Genomic DNA, 19,994 nt, shown 5'->3' with positions numbered 1-19,994 from the left:
GGAGTATTACTACACATGGAAAATTATGGAGTACCTCCACTTTTTTTGAACAATTATAGTATATAGTTCAAGCATATCAAAACCTAATTGCGTAAGCTAAAAATAACTTCAAGACTAAAATAAGTATTAAAATGATGAAACTATAAATGAAGACTGACATCTAAGTTTGAAAGATGACACTCACTACTTTTGCATCGTTCTCACCTCTCCCTATTTTCTCCTATTTTCCTATACCTTCAAAAAAAAAAAAAAAAAAAAAAAAAAAATCCGAAGTGATGTTTTCTGAATTGAGTGATAAGTCTGTCCAGAGTGCATAGTTTAGGTAATTTAAGAGTTAGTTGTTTTCGTGAGAAGTGGTAAGCAGTTAATATTACTCCATATGAGTGTGATTTCTCCCATGTTCTGTAAACCTAAATGGTCTTTGTTGTAAGCCAGTGTGCAGCAGTATCTTTGGAGGAAAACACTTGGCACGTTGTTCATGATGAGGGGAAAATGACAAAAAAAAAAAAAAGTCAATTTATGACTTGTGCCTTTCACAGCATAAATCACACATCCAGAAGAAATACAGGAACAGCTTTTATACTGACTGGGTTTTGTAACAAAGATAGATTTAATTTTTCACACCTGCAATGACAATTACAGTAATGTAAACATTTCCATTTGACACACCGGAGTGAAAGATAGGTGCCATGACAGCAGAAATCCTGCACCCATTTCCTACTGACTGTTAAGACAGAAACAAAAGTACTGTTGGTTTCAGTCGAGCAGCAACATCTATTTTGTTCCTGAGACAAAAAATATTGTTTCACTGTGTAATTTAGGTATTGAAAAATTCTGGCTAAAAATTGAACACATACTGACATAGACACTGTACACAGAAGATGTAAACATACTGTAATAACTTAAAATCCTGTGTTCTAACTATAACCATGACCTTTAGTGTGCAAATGAGGATTCTTTGATCCACGACTTGGCGATAATAAAGGTTGGCGTCATCAGCCAACATAACATTATGTCTAAAAGAGCATCACATGACTTGGCAAGGAGGCATTTAGTCAATTAGTATAGCACTTTTCCAGGCTTGACTGTGTCTATACATCACGTCCAGTAAGAAATACTGCTCCAATGCGACAACTCTGCAGCAAAAACTGACATTAAATTTAGGTAAATAGCCCCAAATCACTTTTTGGTTCAGGCATTTCAGTCGAAGATGCTGTTGCACCCTTGGCGTCAACAGTAATGACTTAATACTTAATTTATAAGCTTTTTTGCAAATGTGACCTCTAGCTTTAAAAAATAATAATAGTACAAAGCATTGGGGTTATAAATTAGTTTAAACCTGCATGATTAAAATTCTTTGGCAGGTGTCTTCTTTGCATACAATATCAGTGCAATCTGTCCCATTTGTCTTAATACTTAATACTAGATTCAGCAATTTCCCTGCATTTACTTCATAATCCAATTAACCACATACTAACCAAGTTCTGACTATAGTGTTGATGGCATACCATAACTGAACAGTGAGCAGCTGTGTCATGTAGTGATTTGTAAAACACATTTTATAGAAACCATAGAAAAAGATACAGCATGACAGCTTCTGAAAAATATTTCTCTTTATCCTTCTATCTTTCCCAGATTGCAGATGTAACACTCCATGGCTAAGTTTTGTTGGAAATGTACATCGTCAAGCTTCACAGGAGGACGGGGTGCAAAAGGCTGCCTCTTTGCTCTCCGGCATGATGCTGTCAGATACTAGAGTTCATCCCGCTGGTTGTCTGGAGTGCAAACAAGAAGAAACGTTAGAAAGAAATTAAGTTGGACAATGAGTGGGTGGTCAGAGAGTGTCCAAGGCACAAATCTGGCCAAGAAAAAGGTCAATCATACTGCACTGACAAGTAATTGGACTTCTCTGCCATATGAAAAACATTTTTTTGAGACACGAGTATTTTTTGTTAACCTTGTTTTTGCTGTGAGGGAGCAGGAGTCTGTCTTTGCGTTGCTGTGTTTTCCGGCTCCTGGACTCGTGCCAGTAGCCGTTTGATCTCGTTGTCGTACTCAACCCATTCAGGCACAATCCTTGCCGCTGCCGTTAGCTTGGGCTCCTTGGTCTTTGGGTTATTGCACTGTAGCAGATAAGCAGACGCAACGCATCACTCAAGCCACCAGTGTGACTTCCTCCCAACAAGCTGCATCATCACTCCCAGCACTGTCTGTGGCAGACATTTAAACCTGATTTGATTTCCTATTCTGTTAAAACGACATTAGTCTGTGTCTCGTGTGTCTGGATTGCCGAGTGGTGTCCCATACCACTATGAGAAAATTGTTCCTATCTCAGTCCAGTGGAGCCTGTCCAATAATTCTCTAAATTAGTTTAAGACACTGCAGGATCACTCCCCTGTTCTGTCCCAAATTCTGAGTGACTCATGGACAGCAGTGGCTGAGGGTTTTTTCAGTGCTACAGCAGCTACAGTTCACAGAAACCACTAAAGCTGCACTTGAAGTTGTCCTCTACAAAAATGATTTCTCTTATCAGCATGAAGGTTCAACCTGAGCAAACGAGGGATTCAAGGTGAAAATATATATGGGACTTCTGTATTTGACTGCGAAGGAATGAAGGAACAGAGGAATATTTTCTGTTACATATAAAAATATTTTTAAAATCTATTTCCATGTATGCCATGATATCATTTACAGTAGCTTCCCAAGTTACTAATTATTATTTAATACTATTACCCTTTTTGAATTGACCTGGGGAAAAAAAAACAAAAAAAACAGTACCAGGTAATTATTGGCTTTGCCTCCAATTAGTGGAGGTATTAACAGGTTTTCTGCTAATTTGCAACCTGCATAGGCACAATGATGCTGGACATGCTCTACATTTTAGGGTGCAAAGCTCTAACCTCAGTCTAACTTTAACCTATGTACTATGATAAATCGCTAATAACTTGCCTTGATTGCTAAATTGCTTTTGGATTGGATTTACGTTCAGTGTCACTGTGATGTGACAACGCTGGGCTACAACTCTCGACGTACTGCGTTTCAGTCAGGTTGGAGGATTGTGACATGTTAATCTGGGGGTGAAATATGCAAACAGGGGCTTCTGGTGTAAACGTCATCACCCACTTTATTTTTAGCACATAAAAACCTGTAAAACCTGCATGCTTGGGGAAAGACTGGTATCAGAGTCAGATGTAAATGCTGGGGGTCTCACCAGGTCTATGGTCTTTGCTGTGGCTTTAGAGGTGTCGTCACACCACGTCTCACACCACAGCCAGTCCTGAGGCAGAGACTTGATGGCCACTTGGTGGATCATATTGTTAGGAAGGTCCTACAAAGATCACAGAACAAAATGATATGCAGGCATAGCCCAATACAATAGCAGGTGAGAAATGGGTGATAAAGGAAATTAAGAAACTTTGAGCAAACTACATGAGACCACACAATTAAGTTTTCTTTGAGTTACCTGGTCCAGGTTAGACAGACTGTTGGGGTCTTGGCTCAACGCTTGGTATTGCCCACGTAATCTGTCTCCCGCTGCAATCTTACGGAACTTCTTTAAATCGACTACATACAGCGCACTGGTTTGAAATATGGGGCAAGTAAGAGAGAGAAGGGGGGGGGGGGGCACAAGAAGAGAAAGCAGGTGTGAGAAAATGCTGAAACCACTTCCTGAAGGGGGAAATCCACAGGAATCCCCTTGTTAGAATGGCTTAATCAAGACAAAAGCCCCAGGCACACTAACAAAACAGCATGTATAGTGTAGAAAATTAATACACCCAAAGGTACAATATATAGAAACTTTACATCACTTATTAGGTCTGAGCCATGCAAGAGGATATTCACTGCCATGTTTTCCCAGAGCTCAATGGTGCGGATCATCTCTCACCCTTGCTGCTTCTCTCCAGCCCTGTGGAGCTAGGCTGCACACTGGCCTCCAATAAAATCATTGTGGCTTCCTGATGGCACTTCTTTTCCCCCTCCTGCTCAGCTACTGCTCCGGAGGAAAGCTCTGCTAGCTGGGCAGCCTCCTCTGCTCAGCGGCGCTACTGGCTGGCAGCTGATTAAGCCGCATCTAAAGAGCCACACACTCAGCAAGAAGTCCCTGCCCTTTTTGTTTCACACTTAGTCTTTTTCCAATTTAATTTGCACCATGGTTGTACGCGATATCAGGTGTAACGACAGAATTAGGTGACACTACAATAAGCCTCCGCGTTTCTCTTCTTCCTCTGTTGTACAGTATATGGGATTGGGAAGAACTTGAAACAGAGGTTCCACGTAGAATAATGAATAATTCCTCTAGATAATTCATTGGATCCAAGCCAGAAACATGTAATGATGAACAGGAAACAGGTATAGATCTATTTTCACAATTGCTGAGGTACATGAAAAGATTTTTTTCCAATGGGTATCTACCCCGTAAGCAGTGTAGTCTCTTTCGACTTTTCTTTATTCACAGCTCCTTTCATTCTACTATGTGAAGTACAGAGAATAAGTCATGACTGTCTCCAGCTGAATAAACAGTGTGAATAGCCTAAAAGAAATCACTGGCTGTCAGCAGCAGAATGTTTCGAATGTTAATATTTTGAAATATATGGATTTATTCTGCCAAGCACCTTGAGAGAAAAACCTGGTAACCTTCATTTTCTGTGAAAAAATAACTACAGTAGGATTGAGAGGTGAGGGAAGAAGATTATACTGTTGTACATTTGTAAATGTAAAAAATAATCCTGGATGCACAATAGCTATTTGTGCTGGTGTAAGTAAAATGTCAGAAGTCCTTGCTGGGCATACAGAACAGTCTATGCTGCTATAAGCCATTTCACAGTTATGCATTGATGTGTACCTGATGTGGTACTTCCTGTGTCCCAGATGTGAGGCCCAGTAGCCGGTCTTCCAGAAGCGGTATCCCTCCATCTCTCTGCGACTATCGCAAAATGGAGTGTAACCATAAGGGGCGCCCTCCAGGTTCAAATCCCTCAGCTCCTTCAGATCAGCCCGTACTATCTATGAAGGGGACGAAGGACACTTTGAAGTGCCAACACTTCAGCACTCTTCAATACTCACCTGAGATGGCAAGGATAAATCAACCAATCTGCACTCCAGCACTGGGACTGATATAAAAGTCTCTCTCCCCCTCAGCATCACACTCATACACAGCTCTCCCCTGCAGCAGTTCAAGTGAACAATTACCTGGTCAGCATCTACAAAAATGATCTTGTCCACAGCCAAGGGAAAGAGGACATCCAGAAAGAGGATCTTGTAGCCCCAGATAATGCGCTGTTTCTCACTCTGCTGGTGGAGCCAGCGGGGCCACTTGTACTGCACCAGTTCATACTGGAAGCCATAGGCCTCTGCCATGCGAGGGATGGTCTCCTGCAGAAAAACAAAAATCATTGTGGTCAGCCAAAGATACTAAAATGGTGGAGTGCATACACGTAACTTAAAAGTCCCACAGAATCAAAAAAAGGAGTTCACACACCCAAGTCCATCAAAATGTTATTTTAAACCAGGTTTCTTCAAGTACAGCACAGGATACAAAGCACTAACATTTCAGCCCAAGCTCTCATCAGTGTGCAATCTGCACTGCTGCAATGACTGCACACTGATAAAGGCTTACGCTGAAAATGTGCAATCAGTGTGCAATCAGTACAGACTGCACACTGATGAAGGCTTGGCCGAAACATTTGTGCTTTGTACCCTGTACTGTAATTGAAGAAACTTGAATGAAAGACCACTCTGATGGACTTGTGTACACAAACTCCTTTTTGATTCTATAAGAACATTCTCCTAACAATGGATAAAAAAAAAAAAAAAAAAACATCACCAGAGGTGAAATAAACCCAGTCTCAATTTTTTGCAAAAGCCTGGCTTGACCCAACAACTTTTCATTCAACAGTTACAAAACTGATTGGGGAAACCTTCCATAAACGTGTCTAGCGTCCACTTAATATACATGAATCATTTGAAGAACACAGTGCATGAATAAATATGTATCCCCTAATACTGTATATGTCATGAATACAAAAAATTTGAACTGCAACCCAGACTGTTATTGCTATTTTTGCGATTCAAGATGGGTCACAGAAGGCATTGCATATAGATTTATCCCTATAGGAAAAACCAGGAGATGAAACACAGACCATCACAAAGGAGGAGCCAACCCACAGATCCTTTCTTTGCTCAGTACAAACAAATCGGGGCCTCCCAGGGGTCACTGAGGAACTGAGATAAAGTTACTGCAACCAGGCAGGGAGGCAGAAAGTTTGCATGGAGTCATGAAGCAAGGAAGCTACCTTGAAGGAGGGGGAGAGGTAATTCTTGAGAAACCAGAACTTGACAGGGGTTTTGGTATGCCGAAGGACAGACAGCATCATTATTCTGGAACAGAGAGACAGAGATAGAAAGAGTGAAGGGTGAGTCTCAGAGGAACAGGGCTAAAAAGGAAAGTGGTGTGTGGAGCCTGGAAATAAGTGTGTGCTTGTGTGTGTGCGTGTAAAGTGACCCACCTCAGAAAGCGCTCATATAGATGGCCCGAAGCCACAGAAAAGATGTTCAGAACATCCTCTTTCTTCTTCTCTCCATCATCTGACCTGGAGCCTCCACCTGTGATGCTGTAAAGCACCACATAATACATAAGCCTGCTGCCTTTCTGATTGATGCATACTTTTCATTTAGCAACAGCGAATCACAACGGAGCCAGTAGTTACCATGCTTTTGCAGAGCCAGGAGCAAAAACACTGGATTTAACAGCTGACACAGAAAACATTTTCAAACAAACAAACCATGCATTATTTTTGCAGGAAAATGAGGTGCTTTTTAAAATGAAAGAATTACAAAGAGAATGACAATGCTCTGGCAGACCAAGATTGTGCATTTTACAGCAGAAAGTGCTGTTCTCCTGCTGGCCTTCCTCCAGAGAGCTGAAGTAATCAACTCATTAGAGCGCAGACACAGCGAAGGCAGCTGCAACATTCAAAAAGCGTCTTATCCCTACCTCACCACATAGCTAATAGAGAGCTGACAATATAAGCAAAAGAATCTAAAGGGATGAATTCGTTTTTTTTTTTTTTTATCAAATAGCTAACAGATCAGACGCATTGGCAAGTTTAATATGAGAGCATTATGGCAAGGGATTTGATTGCAACTTGTGTAAAATACAAAGAGAAAAGACACTTCTAGATCCTGTTCAGTCCATTACTTTGCTGATTCAATTTTGTGCAACATTTTACTATTTGAATCAAGACATTTCACAACGCAAGTTAACAATGTCTTTGTGCCATCCCTCCAATAAAACGGATTTATGCTGAGATACCACATAGATTTAAAGTCGGATAACAGCAAAATCCGAAGGACATTTCCCAAACTTTCGAACACACCAACATACCCTAACTGCTGTTAAAAGCAATGGATCATGATGCAAGGCACATTTGGTGGACAGAAATCAGGACTTGTGCTGGAGGGCAGGGCTGTCTGCAGTCAAACTGTGTGTCCTTGTCTTTAACAGACTGCTGATGAGGGGAGAGTGTCTCTTCCACACTCAATCACGACCGCAGCCTGGGCCCCGAGGCTCCAGGAAAAGACTACTGAGTGAGAGGGAGGTGCACAGGGAGAGGAGGGAACACGCTGTTTGCCTCTCCATGTCCTCTATCCCTAGCTCCATCTCTCTCTCTCTTTGACACACACACACACACACACACACACACACACACACACACACACACACACACACACACACACACACACACACACACACACACACACACACACACACAACAGTACAACTGGTCACTTAGTCTCTCCCATACTAAATAAACTCAATGCCCTATCCCTGTCCAGGAAGCAACACTTTTTACCTTTCTTGTCCTTTGTTCTCTGTCCTTTTCAATACCTGTAGTGCATCTCTCGCCCTGAAATCCACGGTATCTCTGTCTCAAACCAAAGCACTGCTCTGTCTGGTTGACTGAGCTGGCTTTTCAGGACACCACGTGCTGCTGTGGTCTAGGGAGATGCCTATTGCCTGCCACGGCTAAGCCAGCCATTATGAAGGGCCTCCAGTGCTACAGCGGGACCCCCAGATAAGCAGCTTTAGCAAGTCAGGTGAGAGCTCATTTTGGCTGACTTGTCCCAAATAATCCAGACCTCTGGAAGGATCCACAGAGCTCTGGCTGAAGCCTGAGCAGCAGCCAGCGCTATCTCCAGAGCTGGACCAAACTCTGCCTTTCCTCTCACTCTGGCTTCAGCAGCTTCATCCTCTTGCTACTGTATGAGGATCATGCAAAGAGAAACATATCGAGACTTTTGCCTTGAGTCTTGGGTCTGCGCAGATCTGAACTCCAGTCACTTTGAATCGGATCTTAAATTCACATTTTGTTCAGGCATACCAATGAATTACGACCAAAAATTGTGTCATTATGTTCCTTGCCTGATTTTGCCACTCTTCACAACATTCCTATATGGCCAATGGACACTCACGGAAAAAAAACAAAACAAAACATCAAACCTAAAAGTACCCGCAGCATGTCATTTTACACATACTGGTTGCTCATTCTATGATGAGACATGTCAGTAAAATCGTGTAAATAGGAGAAACCCATTACAAAAACCCATACATTGCTTTAGCAGAGAAACATTTCTCACGATTAGAAAGGAATGAAACTAGCCGACCAAGCTGCTTCATCATGAATGGAGATCACACAGCTGTGATCTTATTATCTCAAACCACAAGTGCCCAGTGATTCTACAAGGAAGTTCTCAGGCTACACGTTAGATTACTTGTCATTTATCAGCACATTTCCCCTCATAATAACTTCCTTCTGCCGTGGGAGAACAATGAGACATCAAGAACAAAATAAGAACAGATCAGTAGGGGAAACATTTATATAGGGGAACTGGTGAAACTGACAGCAGCTGCCTATCTGTGTGTGCTACAATGTAAACGAGTGGAAAGCAAAGTATGAAAGTTGGAATATGGAAATGAATGGAAATCCAATATAGACATAGCATTACAGAGTCAGCGTCAATATGATAAAAAGACATAGGTTGGATAGTCGTGGCTGATTATTTGAGTTTCCATTGGCCCGACAGCCCTAAATTGGAAATCTATATATCCAAGCATGCAAGCCATTGATAGTTAGCAGCTCTGAAGTGAAGTAACCACTAACATTTTGGTAAAAAATGGAAAATCTTTACAAAATATAGCTTACGTCAAAAAAATGTAAAGAATTATTATTATTTTTTTTTCTATCTGAGAGTGACTATTTCAGAAAAAAAATATTGTTCTATCCTAGAAGAAAATAGATATTTTGGAAGCAAAGATGATGCAAAATGAGTTGACACATAACTTGACTGTGACCTAAGTGTTTCAGCTTCATGCCAGTAAAGAGTCAAAGGAAAAATTCTTGCCAAAAGTAATCACATTTGTTTACAAAAAGGCACGGTGTGAAACTCAAAGGTGCAAGCGCAAAAATAGAAGAACAGAGAAAGAGAGTAAGAAAGAAAGAAAGAAAAAGAAAGACAGAAAAAGCATCTTAGCTCATGCTCATTAGTGCTGTAGAGATAAAGCTCTTGAGACAGACGAGAGGAGACATTCAGACAGACACGGCTAGGTTTTAACATTCAGCCGTTGTACAGCGTCACCTATGTCAAATCTGCTCTCTTCCACTATGTCACGCTACATGGAGTGAAAACGGTCAGTTGTTGACAAACTCCATTTTTATGTCCAACACAGCACAACTGTCTGCGATGGGAGAAATGTAGAAAAGTTGGGCCAATTTTATGTTGTCTGAGCTTGGTATTTGACTTGCTCATGCTTACTGAGGCGTGGATCTACCCAGCTAATTCCTCGCAGGTGTTAAATCAATAAGTGCCTTCAACCTTGTCCTTTATAATGACTTCTGAGTTTACAAATTAAGTAATGAATATAAACACATCTTTACTTTAAAGCCAATCATTTTTAAGAGTATGCTTCAACTTAAATGTCTATGTATGCATGAATGTATGTTAAGTATGTCTATCAGCTGTATGTATATACAAATTCATGCACACATGTATATGTATATGTACAGTACTTTATACAGATATATGGGTATATATAAACTTCTACATATTAATTGCATATTAGGTGTTATCTAGTTTTTTTTTAATTATTTTTCCTACTTAAATGGAGAAAAAAAGGGTAAAATCGCAATAATAACAAAATTACATATTTTGCATGGTTCGACGGTATAAAAATATCAGAGTCATAAAATAATCAGATCAAGGAAAACATGTTGATTTATAAAAGTGGCCAGATTAGAACAGCAACCAATAAACACTGCATGCTAATGAATATGATAAAGAAGTTTTAGGTGTTAAATGGGTTGCAACAACACTGCCTACCTTTTCTCAAAAGTGCTCCAAACACTTCACACAGCAAGCGTTAAGTGAGGAGACAGATCACACAGTTAGGATGTGCTGGGGAAATGCATACAAATGCACACACACATACACACATACCTACAGAAGCACATATTTTTTGCAAGACTAGATCTTACAGCATAATATTGCAGTCTGGATCCGGGGGAAGAATGAGCTCTCCTGAAACCGCAATGTATAATTGACAATAGAAGGCAGATCAGCACACCCACCAATCAATGTGCTCACAGTGGTTACTGCCAATCGATTGAGTGAGGGCCTCAGAGCAAGTAAAAGGAACCAACTTTCAGCTGTATGCACAGATGGAATACACACCTTGCTATGGAGTCCCACAGGCCTTTGCTTTCAGTCGCTTCACTTAAAAGATCTTCATTGATTTTGTCTGCTTTTTTTTGTACCTATAATGAGAAAGGAGACATAAAAAAAGTGATTTTCCAACTCATTTTACACTGGGCAAACTATGAAAAACCCTGCTCAATTTGTGACCCACGCTTATCATAAGAAAGAAGGTGCAAAACATTTTAGTGTGAACAAGATCTATACAATGAAGAAACTTATCTTTAAAAAAATACTCACTCTGACTTTGATGATCTTACTGTGAAAACTGTTAAGCACAACTACGACATCACCAGCGTCTGCAGGAGAATCTGTCCCATCATGCCTGAAAAAGTGAATAAAAATGGCAAAAAAAAAAAAAAAAAATCATTTTTCTCACAGAGGGGAACATTGAATCCACAGTTAGTCTAGGATGGGTCAAGCCACGTTTTTAGACTGTAAAGCCTGAAAGCTTAAATTTATCAAAAGTCAACACTGTCTCATTGCCTTAAAACACACAATTCCAATTCAACCCCCAAACCCTGACGCTATTCATTGTTTGACTTCTTTGACTACACTGAGTCTACTACATGCATCTACAGTTTCCCAGTCAAGACAGTAATTTGACCATATTTATATACTTTATACTATACACAATTTATTGTATCTTATTCAGAACTAAGTCTGTGCAGCGAGTGTAAAAAAGCACTTTAAGAATTCCTCTGAATACTTTACTGAACCAAACACATCTTTTCTTGTTACTGCATAAAAGAGGATGTGCCACAATTTCATTTATATATAAACGACATCTACAAAATGGGTAGGAGGCAAAAATAAAAAAAGGATGGGTTTTTCTTGATGCAGTAATTCCAGCAAAAAACAATGTGCATGTTCATTTTTTATTTCCACAATCCTCCTCAATATATAGTTAAATTTTCTTAACTACAACAAATCAAGCTGACTTTAATCTGACTTAATCACTTTAGTCCACCATGTAAGTGAAATAATTATTTTCTGTGACACTGACCAAAATTGCCATTTCAAATGCCATTTAGTCATGGGGACAGTATGTAAAGAAGAGGAGATACAGTGCGGGTTGCCCTCATGAAAAAGAAAACAGCAGCTAGCAGCAAGACCACTGACAGAGACGGAGCAGGACGCACTCAAAAGTGGATTCTGGGATAGCTGCCAGGGTCACACTCCGACCATATTCATTACCCTTCATCATTACTGGGCATCACCCTCCCATCATTTTATCCATTACTACTTCCCAGCCATGCTGTATCTACTGGTACATTTAATGAGAGAGTCTGTACAGTATCGACTACATCACACTGGCTTTTTGCTGTAATTGTTTTAGGCCTGATCTACCCAGTGAAGGATGAGTGTTGGCGCGCAGGATACCTGGGGTCTTACGGTGACACACCACAGAGTAAACTTTAGCCAGAGATGAGCAATAGGCATTCATGCACAGCAAGCCATCATGACCCCAGTGCTTACTAAAGGCAGAAAATTAACCTTATCACAATGATGAATGCCCCTCTTCATTGGGCACAAAGTGCATTTTCCCCCCATGCGCAGTTGCTGCTTGTGTTTTGCCCCCTCTGCTATCACCCGTGTGCATAAGCCTTTAGGGCTGTGGTTAGAAAGCACCAGAGATCAATTTGTATCCCTGCTCTGAGGAGAGGAGAACTGGCCGTCTCATTCATCGTTGTCAGGGGCAAGGCGCATTGGCAGTCCAGGGTGCAGGAGGGGAACACAGGCTGTGGGACCAGAGAGCACAGACACTCCCACTCGGCTCTGATCGGCCACCTAACCAGAGCAGAGTGCCGCTAACCGCAAGAATAATGACACTGCCAAGGTGAAAAATGACATCACCTCTTAGCTTCACCTGGAGGATTGGGGAATAAATCTTGGTTGTCTGATATGATTCCAGAGGAACCCAAGGCTGTATGTGTCCTAAATCTTGTGTGAGGATGGCCAGAGAGGCCAATATCTGTGATTGGAGGGACATCCACAACATTGTACTGAATGTAGCTGCCTATACAGGCTCACAAACACAATTTAGATTTGAACCATTATCGCTATTTTATAATGAAGGTTCCCTGCTCAGTAACATACAAAAACAGACAATATCCAGGCAGTATCCATCCAAGGCAGGAAAATTTGCATTTTACAGAAAATGCATGCAGCCAACTATAGAGAAAACTACAGAAAAATGTTTTCATTTGTCCAGGAAAATTAGAGAACGCCAACGCACCCTGACTAGTATATACAGCCTTTGACACCTAAGCCAGCCTACCAGCTAACACAGATATTGTGCTACTGATATCCCTCAGTTTGGGGCGGATGGCATGGCAGGTGACCAGCTGAATCATCCTTCCACTCTGTCTTCTCTGTAATAGCACCTTTTCCTCCTACCCCTGTCTCTGTACCTCTGTCTCTCTCCTGGTCTGTGCAGAGCACAACTCCCTGCACTCATCAAAACCTTGAGCTGCTACAGTGTCAGCAGCTCTCCGTGTTACCATAGTGATGAGTTTCATACCTACCAGTATGAAATGGAGAGGTAGCAGAAACGACCCTGATGCTGAGCTACTGACGGAGCTACCTAATCAGCATTGTTACCTAACTTTTTTTTTTTTCTCAAATTGAGTCATACATTTCAGGAACACGATGAGAAAAAAAACATGAGTTAATTAACATGGAAAGACAACAATCCTAAAATGGGCATTTAGAAAAAATCAGACATTGCAAAATACTCACGCAAGAATCTGATAGATATCTTCTGACCTCCCTTTACGTAATTTCAGGATCCAGGCACCAGGATTGGCCTTCAACTGGAAGTAACCCTGTTCCGGTCAAAAAAAAAAAAACACACACACACACACACACACACACACACACACACACACACACACACACACACACACACACACACACACACACACACACACACACACACACACACACACTGAATGCTTAGGAACACAATCCTTGTTTCCTAAATCCTAGCAAACAGCCACTACTCAGAAAATGAATTCCCTCACGTTAACCATGTTATGTCACGTTTACCATGTTATGGATGTCAGTTATCTAGCACGTTGTAAGAAAAGTCTATTGAGCACAGAGGGCTGCTGACCAGGTTAGCCATGACGATGGTGTCATGCATGAGGGGGTCCTGACTCATGCCCAAGGTAAACTGCAGGCCTCGGGGGGGCTGGCCGGTCGAGAGGTCAAAGCAGTGGCCCTCCAACAACAGGTGCTCCAGCTCGTATTCCGCTGTCACCACTCCGCTCACCTGGAGTGAAACCACAGGACACAAAGCAATGGGAGAAGACTGCTCGAGAACAAGTCTACCTTATGTAAGGGAAGAATAGCAAGAATCCTAAGTAGTAATGACTGAACAGTAGTTTTCAATACCTCCTGCAGGTGGATGTTATCCAAGTCATAGGGGCTGCGCACAGCCTCCACCATCCAGCTCTCTGGGGTGATCATGTTCAGTGTAAGGAGGGGAGACTCGGGGAGCTCCATAAAGCGAGCCATTGGCCCCAGAGACACCGAATCATTGGCCAGGAAAGTCACATCAGACTCCAAGACAAAGCGATAGAAGCTGCACAGAGAGACAGAGAGAGATAATGTACATTCATAAAATAGTCCATTAACTGCAAAATGAAATAATACTGCACAATATGGATTAAGGCAGTACTATAGGATTTATTTTGCAGAGGCTAGAGAACAGATAGTCCTCAAATGCTGGAATCTTTCAGGACTTTATGCCACCCTACTGAGGCAGCAATTCCGTCCAACAAAAGCACTCTAGTCATCGGCAAGTGCTAAAATGATGACACGCTGTGCAATAGTCTCCTTTCTAGGACAGGAGAGATGGGTTCTGTTGTGACAGCTGGGGATATACAATCTCTTCAAAGTGAGGAATCTAATACCATTACTGCCAGTGTTTCTGCTCAGCCAATAACAGAAATATCTGCAGTAGCCTGTGCACCAGAAATGCTCCCCGTTCCCCATTATTACTCAGAGCTGTCGCAGTGGCTAGCTCCAGGCTAATCTTTATGCTAATTGCTTTTCTTCCGTATGCCCTCTGACATTGAGGAGCCATAATGAGTGGGGATAACGTGCCAGATGATCAACATTACCAACACCATTTCCTTTTACTTAGAATGCCATCTTCCTATCCTCAGAGGTACATCATCACATTTTTAAACAGGAAGATTTTTCAAAAGTTAATTTCAGCCACAGCAGCCTGTCTTCCTGTGGAGCAGAACAGAGCAGTTAAGAGAGGGGCTGTTGACTCCAGGGTGAGAAGAGAGCTGCTACCACAGCATATAAAGTTGAGGGGAGGGGGGGGTAAAGGATTAAATTACTGAGGCACAACCCAGTCACCAGAGGAAACACATTCTTTATTGGATTGGTCCCAATTTGTGGGGTGACCAATTCTCCACAGAGAGAAAACTAAGAGAAGATGAGCAGTCGGCTGGTCTCTCTTAACATCGCACCACTTTTCCTAACTTCTGTGAAGTATACCAATAAATGAAATTATCCCAATCAGAGAGCAGGATTTATTTGCGCCCGCTGACAGCAGTAGCGCATCTCCAGGTGTGAGCCGTGGGATTTGCCAAACACGTGACTCTACAGGGGAGAAGAAGCTGGGGAGGAGTGAACATGTGTTAACGCAACTCATCTGCTGCTTTTAATTAGATGGCCCTCAGATTTATCATCTCATGATTAGAATTTTTAAAGTTGAGATCCATAAAAATGCAGGCAAACCTCTATGGTCATTTTTTTTTTTTTCCAATCCACAATGTAGTGCCTTCACTTCATGTATTTTAAAGGGGCAATACACATTATCTTTAAGGCCATGCAGCACAAAATGACCATCTGTATCTATATCTATGTATATCCACACACACACACACACACACACACACACACACACATATACACATATTTATTTTCCACTCTCATCCACTGTTATTTCAAAGGACTCCCAGTCTCCTCCCCCCACCTGCTCACACGTTCAGTTGGTCAGTGATGGAGTGCAGTGCTAAAAGCGAGAAACCAGTGTTGCAAGATATTTCATCTACAAAAGCTAATAAGGCTCTTTTGCTGAGCTACAAATAAATAAATAAATAAAAATGTTTCGTGATATATCTCATCATTGCTGATTAAGGTTAACAAAGGTCATATATTACTTGCTGGCCCTTGATGTAATAGTGGAAAATTGTTTGCCACTTGGCCTTCATTGGGAAAAAATACAGCTGGACCATTTCAGGATACTACCTGTGCAGATGAGTGTATCCACAGTGGGACAAAATTAATTACGGACAATCTTTTTCTATTACAAAGGTGGAAAAAAACTAAAATGTTCTCAAATTACATAGTGACTAAAATTCACCCAGTGGTCCTTCCAAAAGGTAATGAACGATTTAAACCTCTCTTTTATTTTTGTAGTTATTTATTTATTTACTTATTTATTTTTTACTGCATGGTTTGAACCTTAACAGTGCACACTGTAAGCAATTTGCCCAGAGATGCAAGGGGAGGCCCAAAGCAATAAGGTGGTGTTATTAAGCAGATTGCATCTGTGCGGTATAATCTTACAGAGGGTGGAAGGGAGGGAGGGATGTTACGTCTGAGGTGGTCAGAGGACACACATACAAGCTGAACGCGAAGTTTAATTACTGTTGGAGCTGGAGCTTACCTCTTGAGGGGCATCTCGGACAGCTTGGCCCTGCAATTCATAAACACCTGCAGTTTCAGATTGACCACTTGACTGAGCACCTGCAGGAGGCACAGGAGGAGAAATCCAGTTAGTGTTAAATGCAAAATAGAGCCAGCCCTGCAGAGAGGCTGCTACAGTACAGGATTTACATGAGCCTTTCACTGAACTATACTGTCCTAAACTGTGCTGAAATTTAGAGGGCTAATTATACTTGTTTATACATAACCACAATGTCACAGAGTAGTGGTCAATAAAGAGCAACAAGCTAGAGCTGCACGTGACTCAGAATTTGGTCAGTCAAATTGGATTTGGCTGTTCAATACAAAGATTCAACTATTTGTTCTTTTTTTTTCATACAGATTCTGATCTGGCAATCAGAAAATCCACTGCCACGAGTTTCAGTGAAAACTTCAACCACACTAACACAGATTTAAGGGAACATATTTTTGGACATTTAAATATCAATAAAAGACAGCTGCATATGATGCAAGATTTGAACTGCGGCCTACTTGAATTGCCGACATATAATGTCAGGTGACCATATGGATTTGTTGGACTAATGAAACAGGCAGCACACGTTTCTGTTCATTTCTGTTTAAAGCTAGCCCAAGCTCTTATAGGCTATTTTTAAATTTCACTTTAAACATTAAAAACAATATGAAAATGAATAAACAAAATGAACAGTTTAAAATAAATTCACAGCATTGCCCGGTGTGAAATAACTGACATCTCTTTTTCAGCATGATAGGCCTACTTCTTTATCTCTCTTTGAACATAAAAACTAATAAATAAATCTAAACAGGGAAAAATATATCAAATTAAATTATTTAAGCCTAGTTTATCAACCACCCCACCTCAGGTTTCAGCCTCTCATCAGTTAACCACCAGCGAATGTTGTAACATGTTGTGGCATGTTATTCCTGAACATTTTTGCAAGCTTGTATCTGTTTTATCCTATTATGATGATGCACATTGAAAAAAATGACTTCTCGACTTAAAGAATCTGAAGTCAACTGAGGGATGTCCGACGGATGATTTGAGTCACTGACCTACAGGGGACGGCCCTACAAAAAGCCAATATCGGTGGTAATGTCTATACTTGGAGCTGCCTTAAGAGGCTACAACAACAAGTGCTAATGTGGATATAACAATGTTATGATCTCTACTACATACTACAGTACACTAGGGCTGCATAATATGGGAAAAAAACTGATGTTGCATTATCCTTTTTTCTCTTTCACCAGATCCGTGAAGTGTGTTATTCATGAACAGGTATACAATTAAAAATTAGGATTTTTATCATTTGGGTCCTTAAAAAGGCCATCCTCTTCTAACAAAACAATAAATAAGCTTGGACTCCTCCTCTTCCAGTTTTATGTGCACAACTTATGAGCAGGTGGTGAGGTATTTTGGAAAAACAACCTATGTTTCTTAACAAATTTTACAAATGGACTTATATGTCACAGTTGTGTTACTTACATGTGATCTCCTGTTTCAAACAACAAACTGCATCCTGGCAATAACCCTAACCCAAGTACAGACAACCAAAAGCCACCTCACGTAATTGAACGCCTGCCTCTCGCATCAGGGCGACATTATCTTAAACAGTAGCCGTGTCTCGTGCATGTTTACAAACAAAATGAGAACCTTCTGAGTTTTTCCTTTTGTATCAAGTGTCAAAAAAAATTGTGATGTCGATGCTGAAGCGACATCGTGCAGACCTACAGCACTCTACTACAAAATATTTACAAAAAATAGGAACTGAAGATGGATATTTGACTGGTTGTCTGTGAAGAAAGGTGAGTCATCTTTTTGTATTCACTTCAGTCAAATAAGAGTTTCATCTGCACAGCTAGCCTCCAGCAAGCTGCAGCAATTGTTCAGAGAGCCAGCGGGCTTGTCAGCGAAACACCATCCTTCAAGACAGGAAAATGATTCTAAATAATCCTATCTAGTCCAACAATCAATATACATATAACATACCTCATTTTAGCCCATAAAGACTGTACAACCTTTCCTCACATATCAAAGTGCAGAATTATTTTTTTTTTCCAGCCAATTTTACAGACTAATCTAAAACAGCTAGCAAGGTGAGGAAGGTACTTTTCCAAATAAATGTACATGAGCATGAACAGGAGACATTGGGTCACCACATCAATGTGTGGACATGAAAGAAAGAAACCTTATATTTGAACTTTTGCCTTCCTGGGCTTTGTGCTTTGTGTAACCTTCCTTTCAGCGAAAGCGATTTTACAGTGTCCTTGCTGGACTGACAAATCAATGGAGAACAGAGTTGAAAAGAACATGGCTTACAATCAGCAGAGATGACATCTTCTGCGCCTCCCTTGTGAGGGGATCAACTATGGCCACCACATCATAGAACACCTCGTTTTCACGTGGGGAGAAATGGAGCACGCTGAGGAGCAGAACAGCACACCAAGCATAGTAGTTTCAGCAACCCAGGGTTATACAGCCCTTATTCAGCAGAACTGCAAATCAAAAGATTCGCTCTCCGCACTGCTTCAGATGATGGACATAGCAATTTTCAGATCCATTACAACAAAGGGAGAGTGAAAACTACCCAGTGAGACTGCAGAGTGAATAGGATAGTAAACAATGAAACGCCATTGCCCACCTGTGGCTGTCTTTGATAAAGTGGACATCCCTCCTGGCCTCTCCTTTGGGGGCTGCAGTGAGGAGGGCATCAACCTTCATGACTAAGTTACTGGCTCTGGGGGCAAAGGGGTGCAGCAGGGTCAGTCCATCACTTATTAATGATACTTGTTAGGGGGGTTGTCAGAGAGAGCCCACACAATGTGATCTCAAGCTGTTGCAGGAGGTGGCTTTATAAATCAGTGAGAGAGCAACCTTCAATCTGGGGAAATGGTCATCTCCTTCAGTACCAAGCACTCAGTTTTGATATAGCATTTATATTGATGTTTTTTTTGTAGAGAGAAGGAGATACACTATATTACCAAAAGTATTCGCTCACCTGCCTTTACTCATACTATGAACTGAAGTGCCATCCCATTCCTAACCCATAGAGTTCAATATGATGTCGGTCCACCTTTTGCAGCTATTACAGCTTCAACTCTTCTGGGAAGACTGTCCACAAGGTTGAGGAGAGTGTTTATAGGAATTTTTGACCATTCTTCCAAAAGCGCATTGGTGAGGTCACACACTGATGTTGGTCGAGAAGGCCTGGCTCTCAGTCTCCGCTCTAATTCATCCCAAAGGTGTTCTATCGGGTTCAGGTCAGGACTCTGTGCAGGCCAGTCAAGTTCATCCACACCAGACTCTGTCATCCATGTCTTTATGGACCTTGCTTTGTGCACTGGTGCACAGTCATGTTGGAAGAGGAAGGGGCCCGCTCCAAACTGTTCCCACAAGGTTGGGAGCATGGAATTGTCCAAAATGTTTTGGTATCCTGAAGCATTCAAAGTTCCTTTCACTGGAACTAAGGGGCCAAGCCCAGCTCCTGAAAAACAAGCCCACACCATAATTCCTCCTCCACCAAATTTCACAGTCG

At 41.3% G+C, this 19,994-nt stretch overlaps 1 protein-coding gene across 2 annotated transcripts in view; it reads right to left on the bottom strand.

The window, feature by feature from the left end:
• Positions 1-577: 577 nt before the first annotated feature.
• uggt2 (UDP-glucose glycoprotein glucosyltransferase 2) overlaps positions 578-19,994 on the bottom strand; it is a 42,980-nt gene continuing 23,563 nt past the window's right edge. For both annotated transcript variants that reach the window (XM_030080969.1, XM_030080968.1), the window contains exons 25-40: positions 19,101-19,196; positions 18,779-18,881; positions 16,445-16,524; positions 14,149-14,338; positions 13,868-14,026; positions 13,492-13,577; positions 10,990-11,074; positions 10,729-10,811; positions 6,507-6,611; positions 6,294-6,378; positions 5,191-5,373; positions 4,844-5,004; positions 3,464-3,578; positions 3,212-3,328; positions 1,958-2,123; positions 578-1,775 (exon numbers count right to left, since the gene is read on the bottom strand). In XM_030080969.1, the coding sequence (XP_029936829.1) occupies positions 1,753-1,775; positions 1,958-2,123; positions 3,212-3,328; positions 3,464-3,578; positions 4,844-5,004; positions 5,191-5,373; positions 6,294-6,378; positions 6,507-6,611; positions 10,729-10,811; positions 10,990-11,074; positions 13,492-13,577; positions 13,868-14,026; positions 14,149-14,338; positions 16,445-16,524; positions 18,779-18,881; positions 19,101-19,196 (1,837 nt within the window). In that variant the 3' untranslated portion in view covers positions 578-1,752. The remainder of the gene's footprint in view (positions 1,776-1,957; positions 2,124-3,211; positions 3,329-3,463; positions 3,579-4,843; positions 5,005-5,190; positions 5,374-6,293; positions 6,379-6,506; positions 6,612-10,728; positions 10,812-10,989; positions 11,075-13,491; positions 13,578-13,867; positions 14,027-14,148; positions 14,339-16,444; positions 16,525-18,778; positions 18,882-19,100; positions 19,197-19,994) is intronic.

The sequence above is a fragment of the Myripristis murdjan genome, chromosome 21 (assembly GCF_902150065.1).
Source record: "Myripristis murdjan chromosome 21, fMyrMur1.1, whole genome shotgun sequence".
In the NCBI taxonomy this organism is placed as follows: Eukaryota; Metazoa; Chordata; class Actinopteri; order Holocentriformes; family Holocentridae; genus Myripristis; species Myripristis murdjan.
This window is presented reverse-complemented; position numbering and strand designations above follow the sequence as displayed.